The 15,620-nt window shown below is 35.2% G+C and overlaps 1 protein-coding gene across 1 annotated transcript; it reads right to left on the bottom strand.

Moving 5' to 3' along the window:
• Positions 1-974: 974 nt before the first annotated feature.
• LOC133865193 (ankyrin repeat-containing protein ITN1-like) lies at positions 975-2,932 on the bottom strand. Its single transcript, XM_062301554.1, has 2 exons — positions 2,336-2,932; positions 975-1,924 (listed from the first exon to the last, which is right to left on the bottom strand). Exons 1-2 carry the CDS (start codon positions 2,930-2,932, stop codon positions 1,016-1,018), a joined length of 1,506 nt encoding a protein of 501 aa, XP_062157538.1. The 3' UTR covers positions 975-1,015.
• Between the last annotated feature and the right edge of the window lie 12,688 nt (positions 2,933-15,620).

A 15,620-nucleotide genomic window follows, 5' to 3' on the forward strand; every position in this document is an offset into this window, starting at 1 on the left:
ACTTTTTTGCACCCAATTCAAAATTTTCAATCCAATTCAATTTTTTTCAACACAACTCAAAAATTTTCAACTGAATTAAAAAAAAAAAAAAAAAAGAAAAAAAGTTCAGACCCAAGGGTGGTGGCTAGACCAGCATCAGGTATTTCAGGGTAACTATGCCACCCCTAGGAGGGATTCTCGAACCACCCCTTCTTTTTTTATTTTTTTATTTTTTCAGTTTTAGGTTTTTGAGTTTTTAACAATTCTGAGTAGCTTCAATTTTTCTTTTCCTTGCAAGTAATACCACGCACAAACATGCTTATTAAACTTCCTTTTCTTTAATAAAGAATAAGCATACTCTGATTAATTAACCTTTTTTTTTTTATTCCCCATAACTGCATTTTTTTTATCTTTTGTTTATTTGTTAGGTTAAAGATGTGGCCACGATACTGCATTGGAAGCTTTTCTTCATATTATATAATAACTTGATGATCAGCTAGGTTATGTAGACAAGCTTCTTTCATTGACTTGAGTGTCCTCAGATTGAATTTCGTTGTTCATCTCAAGTTCCATGACATATTCCTAGCTTCTTTATTAGGTATCGAGCCTTCAGTCTTAGTGTCTTACAAAATAGTCGAAAAGATAATATATGATGTAGAAACAAGCATATACACACAAAGACTGATTTTATGAGAAAAGCCAAAAAACCTTATCACCACTAACAAATAGGTTTTGATATGGGCGAAGCCAAGTTCTTTGCAAGGCTTATAGAATGAAATCTACCAAAGAGATAAGGTAGTTTCAAATTCTATTACCCATGCTTTATTCATTGTTAAATCACTAATTTATACATAACATCACCCAAATATAATCCTAATAGAATCCAAGGAGTAATGAACTTAGCACTAAACCTAAATATTACAATGAGATTTCCCAAACCTTACCCCTATGTGTGTTCTTTCTTATCAATGGCCAGCTTGATAAGATTTTTATTCTAAAATATCTAACTGAATTTCTGATCGTGATAGTTTCCCTCTTAGACATTACCCGGATTTTCTGCTGGACCCATCGTTGACTTGCGTATGAAAGTGCACAACTTTTTCATTGTCCAATAGAGTAGGGGAATTATGTGAATCAACTTCTTCACCATCCAATAGATTAGGCCAATTATGAAAATTACACCAGCAATCAGAAACATTCCTTCCCAAATATATACGAATTTCATGCCCAACGACTTAATTAATCTGTTGAGAATATGATTCGGGGTCACCAAAGTCACTGCTTTTGCAAAGGTGAATGTCATGGACACGAGTGAGATAGTCATGGTTGACGTCAAGAGCCAAATAAATAACTTGCTCCTAAGAGGAAATCCAATAACGACCAAAAGTATGACGCACAGAGATGCAAAGAAAGATGTTGTATTGAAACCTAAGAACCATACGTAGGTATCTGGATAGGAATAAGATAAAACTGCTGTGCCGGCTTCACATATATTATCTTGGTTACAGTTGAAACCTTCTATGGAGTTGGATATATTTTGTTGCCAAACGCCACCTGGTGGGCTGATCCCAGCTTGGAAAGCCATGGTTGCAATCACAGTAGCTACTACCATCAATGTGCCACGTGTTTCCTCCATCCAATTTCCCTGGTGCTTCCAACGTTTACTTACTGACAAACAAACGCACCCCCACCATCTCCTAAACCTTGATTGACCTCGTTGTGCTCCATCAACATTTGTACTACTCGGTGCCTCCGGTACGGAAGAATTTTTATCCATTGAACTTTTGATACCGGCTTCCTTTAGAATGTTTTGGATTTCAAAACATTTAAAATCTCTTGGACAGATGTTACATGCCTCTAAGACATCTAAAGGTGTGCAACCAATGACGTTCATGGCATTAGCCTCTCTTTTTATTTCCGGTATTGAAAGTAAGTATTTGATGGCCTGCACAAACACAACAATCTATTGTTTCATCCAACAACACCATAAACTCTAAAAGCACTTCCACAAAAACAAAACCAAATAAATTTAATTCAACCACATTGAATGATCTTTCTTAAGCTATTTACTACTTACCTTTTTGCATGATCTTTAGAAGAATCGCATGAAACAAATGCATCTTTCTGTTTTTGGTGGGCATGTCTGACAACAACGCAATTCTTGCATTTTTTTTCACTTATTCTACGAGAAGAAGATATATATATATATATATATATATATATATATCTTTCTCCAATTTAAACTTTTTGTCATTCTTTATGAATACAAACAAACTTACGAAAAAAGGAATGAGAACAAGAAGTAAATCTCAAATAATTTTGTAGGCGTGGATATCCATAAACATTATTGACGCACCTTGATTTGCTTGAGCATCACAGCTAAATGCAATACGGAATTGCCATCATGGCCTTTGGAGTTGAGGAATAATTCATCACCATTAGCTGATTCTACTAACAATTTGAGAGCATCTAAATGATTATATCGAAGACACAAGTGCAATACACTATCTCCATTGAGATTCACCCGGATGGATTCTCGTTGAGCAATAACCAACTCTTTTATGATCTCTATGCGTCCTCTCATTGTGGCTATGTGGAGAGGAATTCTCTCATCTTGATCAACAACCAAGCAAATATTTTTATTTGATTGCAACAATGCTTTTACGATCTCAGTATGGCCCTCAGCACAAGCCAAGTGAAGAGGGGTTCGTCCCAACGAGTCCACCTCTTTCACAAATGTAGGTTTCTTACTGATAAGAACTCTGCTAAATTCAAGGTGGCCATGCAAAGCTGATAAGTGTAAGGGGGTCTCACTAAAGGATGTGAGTGAAACTCTATCAAGAATGCGTGCGTCCCTTTGGATCATTGTGGTCAAAGTGCTTACAAACCCAGTCCGTGAGGCTTCATAGAGTTCTACGACCATATTCTCTTCTTCATCATGCCTTTTATCCATCCTTCCCTTGTGAATGTGAGAATTGAAGAAATTTCAACTAGAACTTATATGGGTTTGTTTGAGAACGTCCTTTTGGGGTGTTTTTTAGTTTGAGTTTTTTAGTGTAGCTTTAAAGAATTTTCCGCGCGTTTTACGCGTTTTACTTTTCTCATAAACTTATGCTGTACAAAAGAAAACAAGGCTAAAATATATATATATATTGAGATAAGCAATATAAAAAATATTGTTAAAAAAAAGCTTCTTAAACTAAATGGAAACATTCACTGTGGGCCGTTTTCACTGTGGATCACTGTGGGCCGTTTTCATTGACCGAATGAAAACATTTTTTATTTGAAAAAAATGTAAGAAAGCCTCTAAAACGTTAGTCGATTTTAAAATACTCTTTTGAATTTTCAAGTGCGCAAACGTGATTTATAAAAAAATTATCAAAGCGTGCTAAAAAAGTTAATTTTGTTGAAATATTCCTATAATACCTATATTCTCTTAAAAAAAAAATAATCATAAACTTTTTTTTTTTTTTTTAAAAAAAAAAAAAACAAAAAGAGAAAAAAAAAAAATGCAAAATCAATCCATGTTGATGATCGAACTAAATTACAAATTGATTACTGCATAATAAAAAATAATTCACAGCTCTTCAAGGTAGGCGAAAAATAACAATTTAGTCATTGTAGTCAAATTCTGTCAAAATACTTGATAGATTCTGTTAGCGTCAACGTTAATACCAATAAAATGATGACATGTATCGCTCTTAATAAAAAATTTTAACTAGAAATTTTTTTATTTAACTTCCTAGTTTTATATTAATAGTTTTTTTTTAAAATTTCTTTAATTTTTTTAAAATAGAATTTTATTATTTTTTATTTTAATTTTTAAGAGAATAAAGATATTATAGAATATTTCGACAAAAGTAACATTTTTTACACATTTTGATAATTTGATAGGTGACATGAGTGCACATGAAAATTCAGGAATTATTGTAAAATTGACTATATGTTTAGTTCAAGAGGCTTTAGCATTTGCTCAGGAAAAAAAAGGGGGAGGGGAAAAGAATCATGCAGGACATATTTTTTAACATTTTTAAGTCATTACTTTTTTTAAAAACACAATCCAAATGAGATATAAGAAGAATCCAACAAAATATATACCCAATTTCATGCATTACCGTCAAGGTCGCCCACGAATAAATTGATGGAGTACAACACTCAGTAGTTCTTAATTAATGAAAATAGGATAAGAATTAACAATCAAATTAATTCAAAGATTCAAAAGTATATTTTTTTCACGTGCATTTCAAAAACTGCATGTAAAAATCACATAATTTGTTTATCTTATTAAGAATACATGTGAAAATTAAATAACTTAATTTAAAAACAAATGTTAATTTTGTAAACTAAAAAAACTTTCCTATCCATTATTTTAATAAAAAATACTTCTCTTTCATCTCTCATCTCTTTTCCTTCTATCGGAGATTGTGTTGGAATTTTGTGAAAAATTTGAAGATAGGTAGAAATTTATATTTGTAGAAAATGAATATTTAATTGATGTAGGGAAATTTAAAAAAAGCTACTGTGGAATGTATTTGAATAAGAAAGCAAAAAGTAGTCGTATTTTCAAAATTTAAATTAAAGGGAAGCTGTTGTAAATGCATTAAACAACCTTAAGTATCCTGCCTTTAGTCTTAGTGCCTTACAGAATAGTCGAAAAGATAATATAAAATGTAGAAACAGGCAACGAAAGAGGTAGTATTGAAAGATATGAAGAGGTGGTATGGATCTGGATAGGAATAAGTTAAAATGGATGTGCCAGCGTCAAGTATATAACCCGTCGTTGTATTTTCTTGCGTAGAACTGAAACCACTAGTGGTTGTATTTCCTTGCCTAGAATTGATACTACCTGTGGTTTTATTTCCTTTCGTACGTAGAGTTGGAAAACATAATTTCTTGCCAATACATATAATAATATTTAATCATATCTTCTTGCGTAGAGTTGCAACATGACACCCCATCTAATCGTCAACGTGTAAATATTTAAAAAATATCTTCTTGCCAATACATATAATAATATTTAAACATATCTTCTTGCGTAGAGTTGCAACATGACATCCCATCTAATTGTCAACGTGTTAGTTTATATATATATATAAACTAACACGTTACTTGCAAGTTATACATTGTCAGAGTTGATGTTAATTTTTAAAGTTATTATTGAATTAAAATTTAATAATGATTAATTATAAATTTAATGATGATTTTAAGAGTGATATTAATTTAGAAGGATAAGAAAAAAAAATGAAAAAATGGTTCTTAGTATTACTCATATATATATATATATATATATATATATATATATATATTTTGAAAGAAGATACAACGACGGGAAAAATAGATAAACTGGAGAGAAACGCGTAATCGTGATAACTTTTTTTTTTATGCCGGGAAAAATAATATTTTTACATCTCTTGTATATCTTTTTTTTTTTAAAAAAAAATAAAAAATTAATCATTGAATCTATAGAACTTACGAGTGGAGATTAGATTTTTCTTCTGATCTCCCTTAGGATGAGATATACAAAAGATGTCTCTTTACTCCCAGAATTGACGACCCATGTACAAACAAAAATCTTTGCATTCACAAGCAGTAGTGGTCCAACATCCCGTATGACCATCACATAATTCTAATTCTCCAAATTTGGAAAAACATCATCTTCAAAGATGGCTTTGAAATTGCAATTTAAGTCATTGTTAGAGATAATATTCTTCATATAATTGTGATCGGATATGGTAAGAAAATATATGAAATTGTACAGTTTGATTGTAATTGATTATAATTAAATCAGAATTAAAAATACATTCAATTCTGATTTGACTTAATTTTCTCTCATACCTTTCTATATTCTCTCTACATTCATCAATGACTAAATTCATCAATGAATATAAGCATAATGTAAGCCTTTGAGCTTTATCCTATGAATATAATTCATAGACCGAACCATGTAAAATCCTTGTTCTTATCCAGACAAGTTCCACCCCTCACAATTGGTCGAGTCTTTGCCACACTGGGCTGTTCCACCAAGCGCTGGCGCCTTCTTCTCCTGCGATCCATCACTTTCTGCCTTCTCCGCATGCGGCTGCACCTTCTATGAGCTAAACGGCTTTCCTCTGATACTCTGGCGAACACTCTATCATGGATCACTGCGCCACCAGCTGAAGCAACTCGACTGGCTGTGAACAGTATCGTTTTTGCTGTTGCAGTACCCGCTAAGGCTTTTGATTTTATGTTATTTTTTTGTTGTTGCAATACTCTCTATATTTTGATCCTATGTTATATTTTTTTTTTGGGAGTGATCCTCGCACTCTTTGTGCACAACAATGACACAACATCAAGGCACATTGGGGTGAGACCCAATGTGTGGGCCCCACCCCAATGTGACTTAGTGTTGTGTCATTGTTGTGCATTATGAGTGTTTTGATAATTTTCCATTTTTTTTTCCTCAGAAGAAAACAATGAAAAAGATTTAAAAAAAAGGAAAAAAAAATCAGTTGAAAGAAAGAAAGGAAAAAAAAATAATATTAAAAGAGGCCAAATTGCCCACCTTTAGGTCCTTTGTTAGTCTAGTTATTTAGTCTTATTGGTCTAATTGTTGACCACGATCCATGTTTCGGCCTTTGAAGTCTTACCTAAAACCCAAGCCCATTTAACTATTTGTTGGCTCTCATCTTGGCCCATACGTGGCCCATCTTTTGGTATTTGAGTTATTATTTAAAATCCATGCTTATTTCAGCACACAATTAACTCTTTTTTTGGCCCATAAATGACCCATTATATGTTTGACCTTTGAGGTATTATCTAAATCTTATGCCCATTTAGTCCACAATTGACTTGTTTTTTTGGCCCATCATTACCCATATTTTTAAAATTCTTGACCTATTATTGATAAAGGCATAACTTCAATCACCGTTGTTGTTATCTCCAACAAAGGAGGGAGACATATATCTGCTAAAAATGATATCCAACCTTATTGTTAAGTGTTAACAATGTTGTTGGCTCGTAAACCTCCGGGCCCATCAAGCCGGACAAGGGGAAATTAATGGACAATCACAAGCTAGTAAGAAATAAATTAAATAATTACTTATTTTTACCCTACCAGTAACTCGCTGTTATTTATTTATTTATTTATTTGGACCAAAGGGCTAGAGAAAGGGAAACTCACCAAAGTTCATGCATCATGCTGGAAAGTTCACGAGAGAACAAAGTTTGTCCTTTTTATTTTTATTTTTTTACTTGCAAGGATATATGGTGCAAAGTCTGCAAAAGTATTAACTATAGAAAACATGACAATAAAATAAAAGAAAAAAAATTCACAAGACCATTTGAATCAAATACTAGCATTAACCATTATTGTCTCTCATACCATGAAAAAAATCATAAGGCTATATGAAAAATAATAAAGACTCATAAATAATCAACTGTAAATAAGCATGCAACCAAAATATAAAAATGAAAAAGTAATAGATACAGATATTTTGGTTATGAAATGAAAACCTTTGTACCAAAGAGAAAAACCAAATTCGGGGTAGCCAAAACCAAAAAATATACCATTAAGAAAAAATAGCTAGTTATAAGATAGTAGTACTCCAAAACCTTTGCAATAGTCGTACATTGAACTCTAACATGTAGGTCTCAACTAAACTCCTCTCTGAATCTCTAAGTTAGACTTCAAATGGTTGAATACAAACCAAATAAAACTCTAAGAGAGTTAGTATATCTAACAATTTTTGTCTGAATACCATCTCTTAGCACAATAAGAATTCTATTATGGAATCCTTACAATAACACAGCCTATAAGCCTCTTTAAATAGGTTTCATAAATCATAATTCTACTCAAACTCGGATTTGCATAGGCAACGTCCGGACCTGGCTTTTGGAGTTCGGACCTGCAATTGAAACTTCAAGTAAGTCTGAAGCACATCCGGACTTGCAACCCTAGCGTTTGAAGGGTTGTATAAAATACTTCCTCTGTCTACAGTCATCGCATTAGCGTTCGAACCTCCTTGCAGGCGGGTGCTCTCAGTGGCTCAGACTTACTGAGCCGTCTGGATTTCTTGCAGATGAATGCTCTTTGTGGCTCGCTTCCGCTGAGCCGTTCGGACCTTCATAAGACTCTGAGTTTCTGAGTTAGGCTTTCAGACTCTGGCATCTGAGCGTCCGCAGGCTGCAGGGAAAACCGATTTTTTGAGCTGTAAAGCTTCCAAAATCTTAAATCTTCAGAATATTGCCTTCTTAGTAATTATTATGTGTGTTCAGCTCTTTCAATATTGGAATTAATATTCTGCAATAACTCTTCTAGAATTACAGTGTCTCTGTTATGGAAATCCTTGTTATGGAAGCGTTTTTGTCAAACAGAATGTGGCCAATTAAAATAAACCAACAAACTCCATTTTTGACCATTCTAGGACAAAAACGACTTTTGGACTTATTTTCGCCTGCCCTGCTTTCATGAAACATATCTATAAAAGTATATATATGGATTTAGATTATGTGCAGTAAAAGAAAATTGTAACATGTTTTTTGTAGTTTTTTTTAACGGCTAAAATTTAATTGTACTTTTTCCTTTTCATGAAAATCTTTGAATTAAATCTACACCGTTAAAAAAAAGTACAAAATATATGTTATATTTTTTTTTTTTTGGGACATAAATTTCGTACAAATTGGTTTGTAGGAAATTTTCTATAACCCACATATAAAAAAGACATGTGTCATTTAAACATATGAGAAGCACATGCCATTTAAATAACATGTGATTCTCATATGCCAACGGACACATGTCAATCTTATATGTGGGTTGTAGGAAATTTATGTCCTTTTTTTTTCTTGGTCGACACCTAAGCCAAATAAGTTTGAGTGCCTTTTTTTTTTTTTTTTTTTTTTTTTTTTTTTTTTTTAGAACAAGTAGCATATGCTACCATATATTGCTTCAAAGGCCCGAAGGCTTACATCATGAGAAAAAGGTACGAGACCTCTAAACTCTAAGCCAGAAGGATCTGACTTAAAAACAGCTGCCTAAGCAGTACACAAATTTTACAGAAATTACATTTGAGCCTCTCTTTACATTGAACGCTCACTCTCAAAATAAAAGAGGACTGATATAGCATTTAGCCAACATAAATTCTAGTAAAATTTAAATAATACAAAGACAGACTGTACAAAAGAAACATGAGGAATACACAAACACAGGTAGAAAAACCCAAAACAAGTCGCCGGCAGTGAAGCAAAGAGGCTGACTTCGCGCGGAATGGCGGCGTGTGTAGGACACGCGCCGTCATCGGAGGCACCCAGCAGGAGATCCGACGCCGTGGACCACAGGCGCTGCAAAGCACGGCCTAAACAGGCGGAACGTGGCCTTCACGCACAGACAAAGAACGAAGACTCCCTGGCGCATGAGGGCCACGCTCCGAGCTCCGACACGACCGATGCTTCCGGCAGCAGGGGCGGAGGACAATAGAGAACGCGGCTGGGTGGCACGTGTCTGATAGGACTCGACAGATGTGCGTTGATCTGGCTTCAAAATCCGAGAAAAAAATGAAGAAAATCTGGCCAATGCACACCGTCGACGACACAAGAAGCCGGCCACTCCCCAAACTGGACCACTTGAGATGAATCTTCCGGCCAAAACCAAAAGAAAGAAAACAAAACAAGAAAAAACACAACCCAAACCACCATAGCTCAAAAAAGCTAGGGGAAAAACAACCACCATGCACCGATTCAACCAGGGGTAACAAAACCTCCACTTGTTAAAAAACAAGGAAAGAACAAAAAAACACAACAAGGAGGAGGGCCTCCCTCCCCGACAGGAAACAAGCTCTCTAGAGGCTCTCTCTCTTTTTTTTCTCTAGAGCCTCAGACAACTCATGATGGGCTCTCTTGAATGTTTTCTATAATTGGAAAATAATGGAATTTTGTTTTTGCTAAGGCTATTCATTCCGTCAAACACGATTTTTTCTATTTCATTAATTAATTCTTTAAAATTTTCTTTAATCTCTTGTTTGAGATCTAGAGGGGACTAGGACCATGGCCCTCTTATCCCGATTTTGAATATATATTATATAGAATTAAAATAATTCTAGAAATTCTATATATATATATATATATATATATATATATATATATTTCATACCAATTTTCAAACACATGCATGCATGTTTCGTCCATGCGTTTATGTGACTTAAATTGTCATTGACCATTTTCTATTGCTCAATAAATTCATAACGACTTAACACTGCGTTAGGATTGCCCTCAATGTCAAAGTCAGCGTACTACAAGCTAAAGCACTGTAGACAGCTGTGGCTGACACAAAATTATTGATTAATTCAATTATGGTTCCCTAATTTAATGTTTTTTAGATGATTTTTTTTTTTTTTTTTTTTTTTGAATGTTTTATGTTTTAGGTTGTTTTTCAATGCTTTTATTTTAAAAACATAAAACAAGAGAAAATGGAAAAACGTTAACAAATAAAGTTTTTTTTAGTCTGGACAATAATATTGTTACGGACCTCCGTAACAAGAGATGAACAATAATTAAGAACGACAAATTGGGTAGGATAATTCGAGGAATCCTGGACCTCCTAATATTAGGAAAATTCGAAAAACCCTTAAACTCCTAAACATCTATTAGAGTTGAGTTATAATTTTTTCCGTATCTTTTTTATTTCTCAAGACCCCCTATTTATAGGGTTACAAAGATGAATATAAAATACGGAAAACGATAAATAAATATTGTTAAACCTAATGGGATACAATAATTCTCTTATTTCCTTCCTAATATAAAACCTAACCTAATGGGATATACAGGGGCGGAGGCACGTTATGGGTTGGGGGGCCATGGTCCCCCCCCCAAAAAAATTTCAGACCTTTAACTTTTTTTTTTTTTTTTTAAGGGATAGGCATTTATGGCCCCGGCAAAAATAGGATCCAACCCCCCCCCCCCCCCAAGAAATTTTTTTTGATATGAAGCCCAAGAAATTTACTCTGCTAACTACTAATAATTTTTTTTTCTTTAAAAAAAAATATAAAAACCCAATGACACGCAGCAGCTAGATATGGAAACTAAAAAAAAAAAAAAACCATCCAGACGCAGCAGATTAAAAAAAAAAAAAAAATAGTAGTCTAGCATTTTCCAACACGGCAACCCAATGTGACAAATGACAATGTTAATAAAAAAATCACACTGCACAAGAAAAAAGGGGGCAAAAATTCCCTTTACAACAACTCTCAAATGAGTCAAATTTCCCTCAAAGCCCCAAGGCTCAATCTCATCTACTCATTCCACCCCAAGAAAAAAGAAAAATACTGTAAATACCGAAAGGCGAGAGATCTGGCTGTGCAAGTGTGCATCCACTGTCGATTGTCCGTCCACCGATCCACCCACCGGGCCACCAACAACAGCTGTCAACACTCATCAGTGTGAGTTATCTGCTCTTAATTCTTGCATGCATTAAATCTCTAATATGATTTTGTTTGGAAATTTGAAATTTTTCTAAAAGAAAAATTTGTAGGTGTAGTATGTGTTTGATTCTGTGATTTCTTTGAGATGGCATGAGGTTGAAGAGTAAAGACAATGAAGATTGAAGAGAGATTTGGAACTAAGAGCTGTGTTACTGCGTTGAGGGAGGGGAGGTGTGAGGAGTGGTTAAAGAGAGAAATTAGAATAGGAAAAGTCTGATTGAGTGACTGGAGAATGGATATCGATCATTTCCTGTTTGCAAGTGAGAAGAAAAAGGAAAGGAACTCCATAATCTTTATCGAGAAAGTTAGGAGTGCTTGCAATCTCAAGCAGATAAGGACCAAAGAGCTTTTTCTAAAAAGAAAAAAAATGAAAAGCTGAGGATTGTTAGTCTTGGGAGTGGTGGGTCTAGGTATCTTCCTTGAGAGTTGAGAATCTTGAGATTTTAAAATTGAGATCCTTCGAGAAGATCTGAACTCTAAACTAAAGATGGAGTTGAGAGTTTTTTATATTTATTTTTATTGATAGAATTTTTTATATTTGTCTTTGATTTGCCTAACTAATCAAATATGTATTGTTATATTTGTTTTGATTGATAGAATTTTTTATATTTGTCATTATTATTTAATTTTTCTTTTCAGTATTTAGTCTGGATAAAATTTTCAAGAAGCTTATAAAATAAATACAAACAAAAATAAAAATTAGTATGTCTTTTTCAGCAAAAGTACTAATTAAAATGCAACATTTTGATTTTAAATGGAAAAAACTCATTCAAATTAGATTGGACATTTTTTTTTTTTTTAAATTATTCTATTAAATTAATATTTGTCTTTAAAATAAGTAATCAATTTAGAAGACAATTTGAAAGATAACTTTTTTTTTGTTTGGTTTTTTAATTCTATTTCATCATTTCTTCTTCTAATTTATTATTTGTTTTTATTAGTTTGCAGCATTTAGCTTGCACATTAATGTCTTTGGTTTGTTTTTAAGAAATCCCTCAAGTTCAAGATAACGTTGATTCATTGAAAGGTACTCATTTTTCTTTCACCCTATTAATTGTGCATAATTTATTTGTTAAGTAGTTTATATTTTTATGTGTTTGTTATTTTAGCTAGATTAAGATTTTTAATAGATACTAATTTATTCGTTGATTTTTCGCTTGTTAATGCTAAGAAAAACTGTTATAAGTTAAGTTTAAAACTTCGCACATAAAGAAGGACTATATACATATATAAAAGCTCGGCCCCCCATCCAGGAATTTCCTGGCTCTGCCCCTGGGGATATAATTTCCTTAAAATCTGCGTGACCCCTAAGAATAGGGATTCTTGCTTTATGAACAAGAATCCAAATTCATTAGATCTTTTATTTACTTAACGATGGCATACTATATAATTTGACTATTGCCCTTATCACATAACCCTACCCTCTTCAAATGGACCTTGTCCTCAAGGTCTTAGAATTATTGCTCCAATAGCTGCTGATGTGGAGGATAGCACTGGGAAAAGGGGAAAAATTTTTTTGCATAATATTTCCCATATTTTGTCGGTGTCGCCCGAGCCTTTATTTTCCTCCTTTGACAAGCCCTGATTTCATGCTGCCTCCCGAGCCACAGGCGTTCCTCCCTCCTCCTCCAGCTAAAATCTCAGATATTGCCATAACGCTCTTCAATTTTCCCACAGCACTAGATTCCAGTTTCACTTCTCCTTCGATAGAAAATTCGAAAATCTCGGGTGACCCAATCTTCGTTCCTCCTCCGCCAGTCAAGCGGAACGTGCTCCTTCGTCCACATCTCGCAAAGGAAACTCCATGTTTCGGATAGAAATGTCTGGGCTGCCGCTATTCATGCCGAAATCGCCATTCGTCGCGCAATCACCATTTGGATAACGTTTGGGTGGCCGCCGGAGTTCGAAAAATTCGCTCGGAGGAGAATCTTGCTCCGTTGAAACCGTCGGACCTCCACCCATCCTTTTGGACCTTGTTTCTTGCCGGCGGCTAGGAGACGACACTCTGGGCCACGACCCAAATTGCATTCCAGTCTGCTCTTCGAGCCTTTTTCTTGCCAAACGCCGAATCGCCGGATTCGTGAAGCCCCGAATGTTGTCCCGAAGCACCTTCCTCTGCCTCTTCAGTCCTCCCTTGCTCAAGCCCTTGCCTCCCGTCCCACGACCCGACATCTTCACGCCCAAATCATAAACAGCATGGAACTCCTTTCAGTCCGTGAAATTGCTTGGTTTTTACCTTGCCCTTTTCCTCCTTCTGAACCAGTCACAAGCTCGTATATTCTTTCCTCTTGCACCAAAAAATAGAGGAACATCCCGAGATGGAGAGTTGTGGCTTAGCCTGAAGATACGACTATGTGGGCTTGCATCGTGATTGGTGGCTTCTGGCCAGGAGGTGGTTTTTCTTAGCGTTTTGGGTGGGATTTTGGGTGGTGATGGTTTGACCCGTCACCCGTGGTGGTGAGGTTTTAGTGCGGTGGGTTGGGTCTTGTGGGTTGATGGCGTGGTGGGTGTTGGGCGATGGTGCGGCTAACAGATGTGAGTTGTGGCTGTTTTGAGGTTTTGCGACAGAGGGTATGGTTATTTGGGTTTTCTTTTGAGTCGTGGTGGGTTTTGGGTCCTTGCAGATGGTGGGGCTGCGGTTTTCTTTTGTGGGTTGTTTTCGAGTAAATTTTCTAAGGGTAGAGATGGAAGTGGTATTACCTGCTTTCGGTGTAAAATGATTTCTGTCGTAAAAAAATTTCGGGAACGTCATTTTTCAGAAAAATATTTTCCGTTGAAATCATTTTTTAGTGTTTGGCGCGAACGAAAAATTACAAATATTTTTTATATTTTAATTTAATCATATTAATTTAAAAAAAATTAATTTTATTCACAAAATAAAAAATATTAATATAAAATAATATAAAAATATTTTTTTATATTTGCCATATACAAATTCCGGCAAAAATTGCCAGAATCTGGCCATTTTGCTGGATTCTGGTGATCTTCGCCGGAATCCGGCACAAAACGGCCGGATCCCGACCAGTTGACCGGAGATTCGGCCAGAACGGACAGATCTGGCCAGATGACCGGTGATCCGGCGTTTTGGCCGAATCCGGGCCGAGATCCGGCCAAATAGCCGGAGATCCAGCCAGAAAGGCCGGATCCGTCCAGGATCCCGACAAGATGGCCGGTGATCCGGCGTTTTTGCCGTATCTGGACCGGGATTCGGCCAGATAGCTGGAGATCCGGCCGCTCTGGCCAGATTCCGGCTAGTTTGATCGGAATCTGGCATGGTATACCCGAAATCCGGCGACATCTACTGGACGCTGCCAGATTCCAACACCGACCGGAGTCGGAATCTGGCTTGTCGAAATCCGGCAATAGTCCGCTGCTTGAACGTAAAGGTCGACTGCATTGTTTAAAAGAAAGTCGACTGCATCTACCATCTTCGGAAAATGATTTACGCTTTTAAAAATTGTAAATTATTTTTCAAAATTTATTAAACATTTTTGGTCAAATAGAAATTATTTTCCGGTTGACCATTATTTTCGCTCCTACCAAACACCGAAAAATACCGAAATCATTTTTCAGAAATCATTTTACGCCGAAACAAACAGAGTATTAATGTCATCTCTCCATTGCTGGAAAATTTGATCTATCCTCTGGCAAAACTCTGCCAAGGATTTTTCGGAGAATTTGTCATGCATGGTTGGTTGGTTGAACATCGCCACCAGCCTCTCTTTCAAACGTTTGAGAATTCGCTCCTCCATGCCAGTCAACGTATTCACTATTTTTTCAATGCGATGCAGCTGTTGATTTGTCATGTCGAAATTTGGCTCTAATACTAAGATGTTACGGACCTCCATAATGAGGGATGAACAATAATTAAGAACGATAAATTGGATAGGATAATTCGAAGAATCTTGGGCCTCTTAATGTTAGGGTAATTTGATGAACCTTAAAACTCCTAAACAACTGCTAGAGTTGAATTATAATTTTCTTCATATCTTTTTATTTCTCAAGACTTCTATTTATAGGGTTACAAAGCTAAATATAAAATACGGAAAACGATAAATACATATTGCTAAACCTAAGAGGATACAATAATTCTCTTATTTCCTTCCTATTTGAAACCTAACCTCGAGGGATATAATTCCCTTAAAATCAACGTGACCCCTAAGAATAGGGATTCTTGCTCAAATCCAT

Source organism: Alnus glutinosa, chromosome 4 (genome assembly GCF_958979055.1).
Source record: "Alnus glutinosa chromosome 4, dhAlnGlut1.1, whole genome shotgun sequence".
Taxonomy (NCBI): Eukaryota; Viridiplantae; Streptophyta; class Magnoliopsida; order Fagales; family Betulaceae; genus Alnus; species Alnus glutinosa.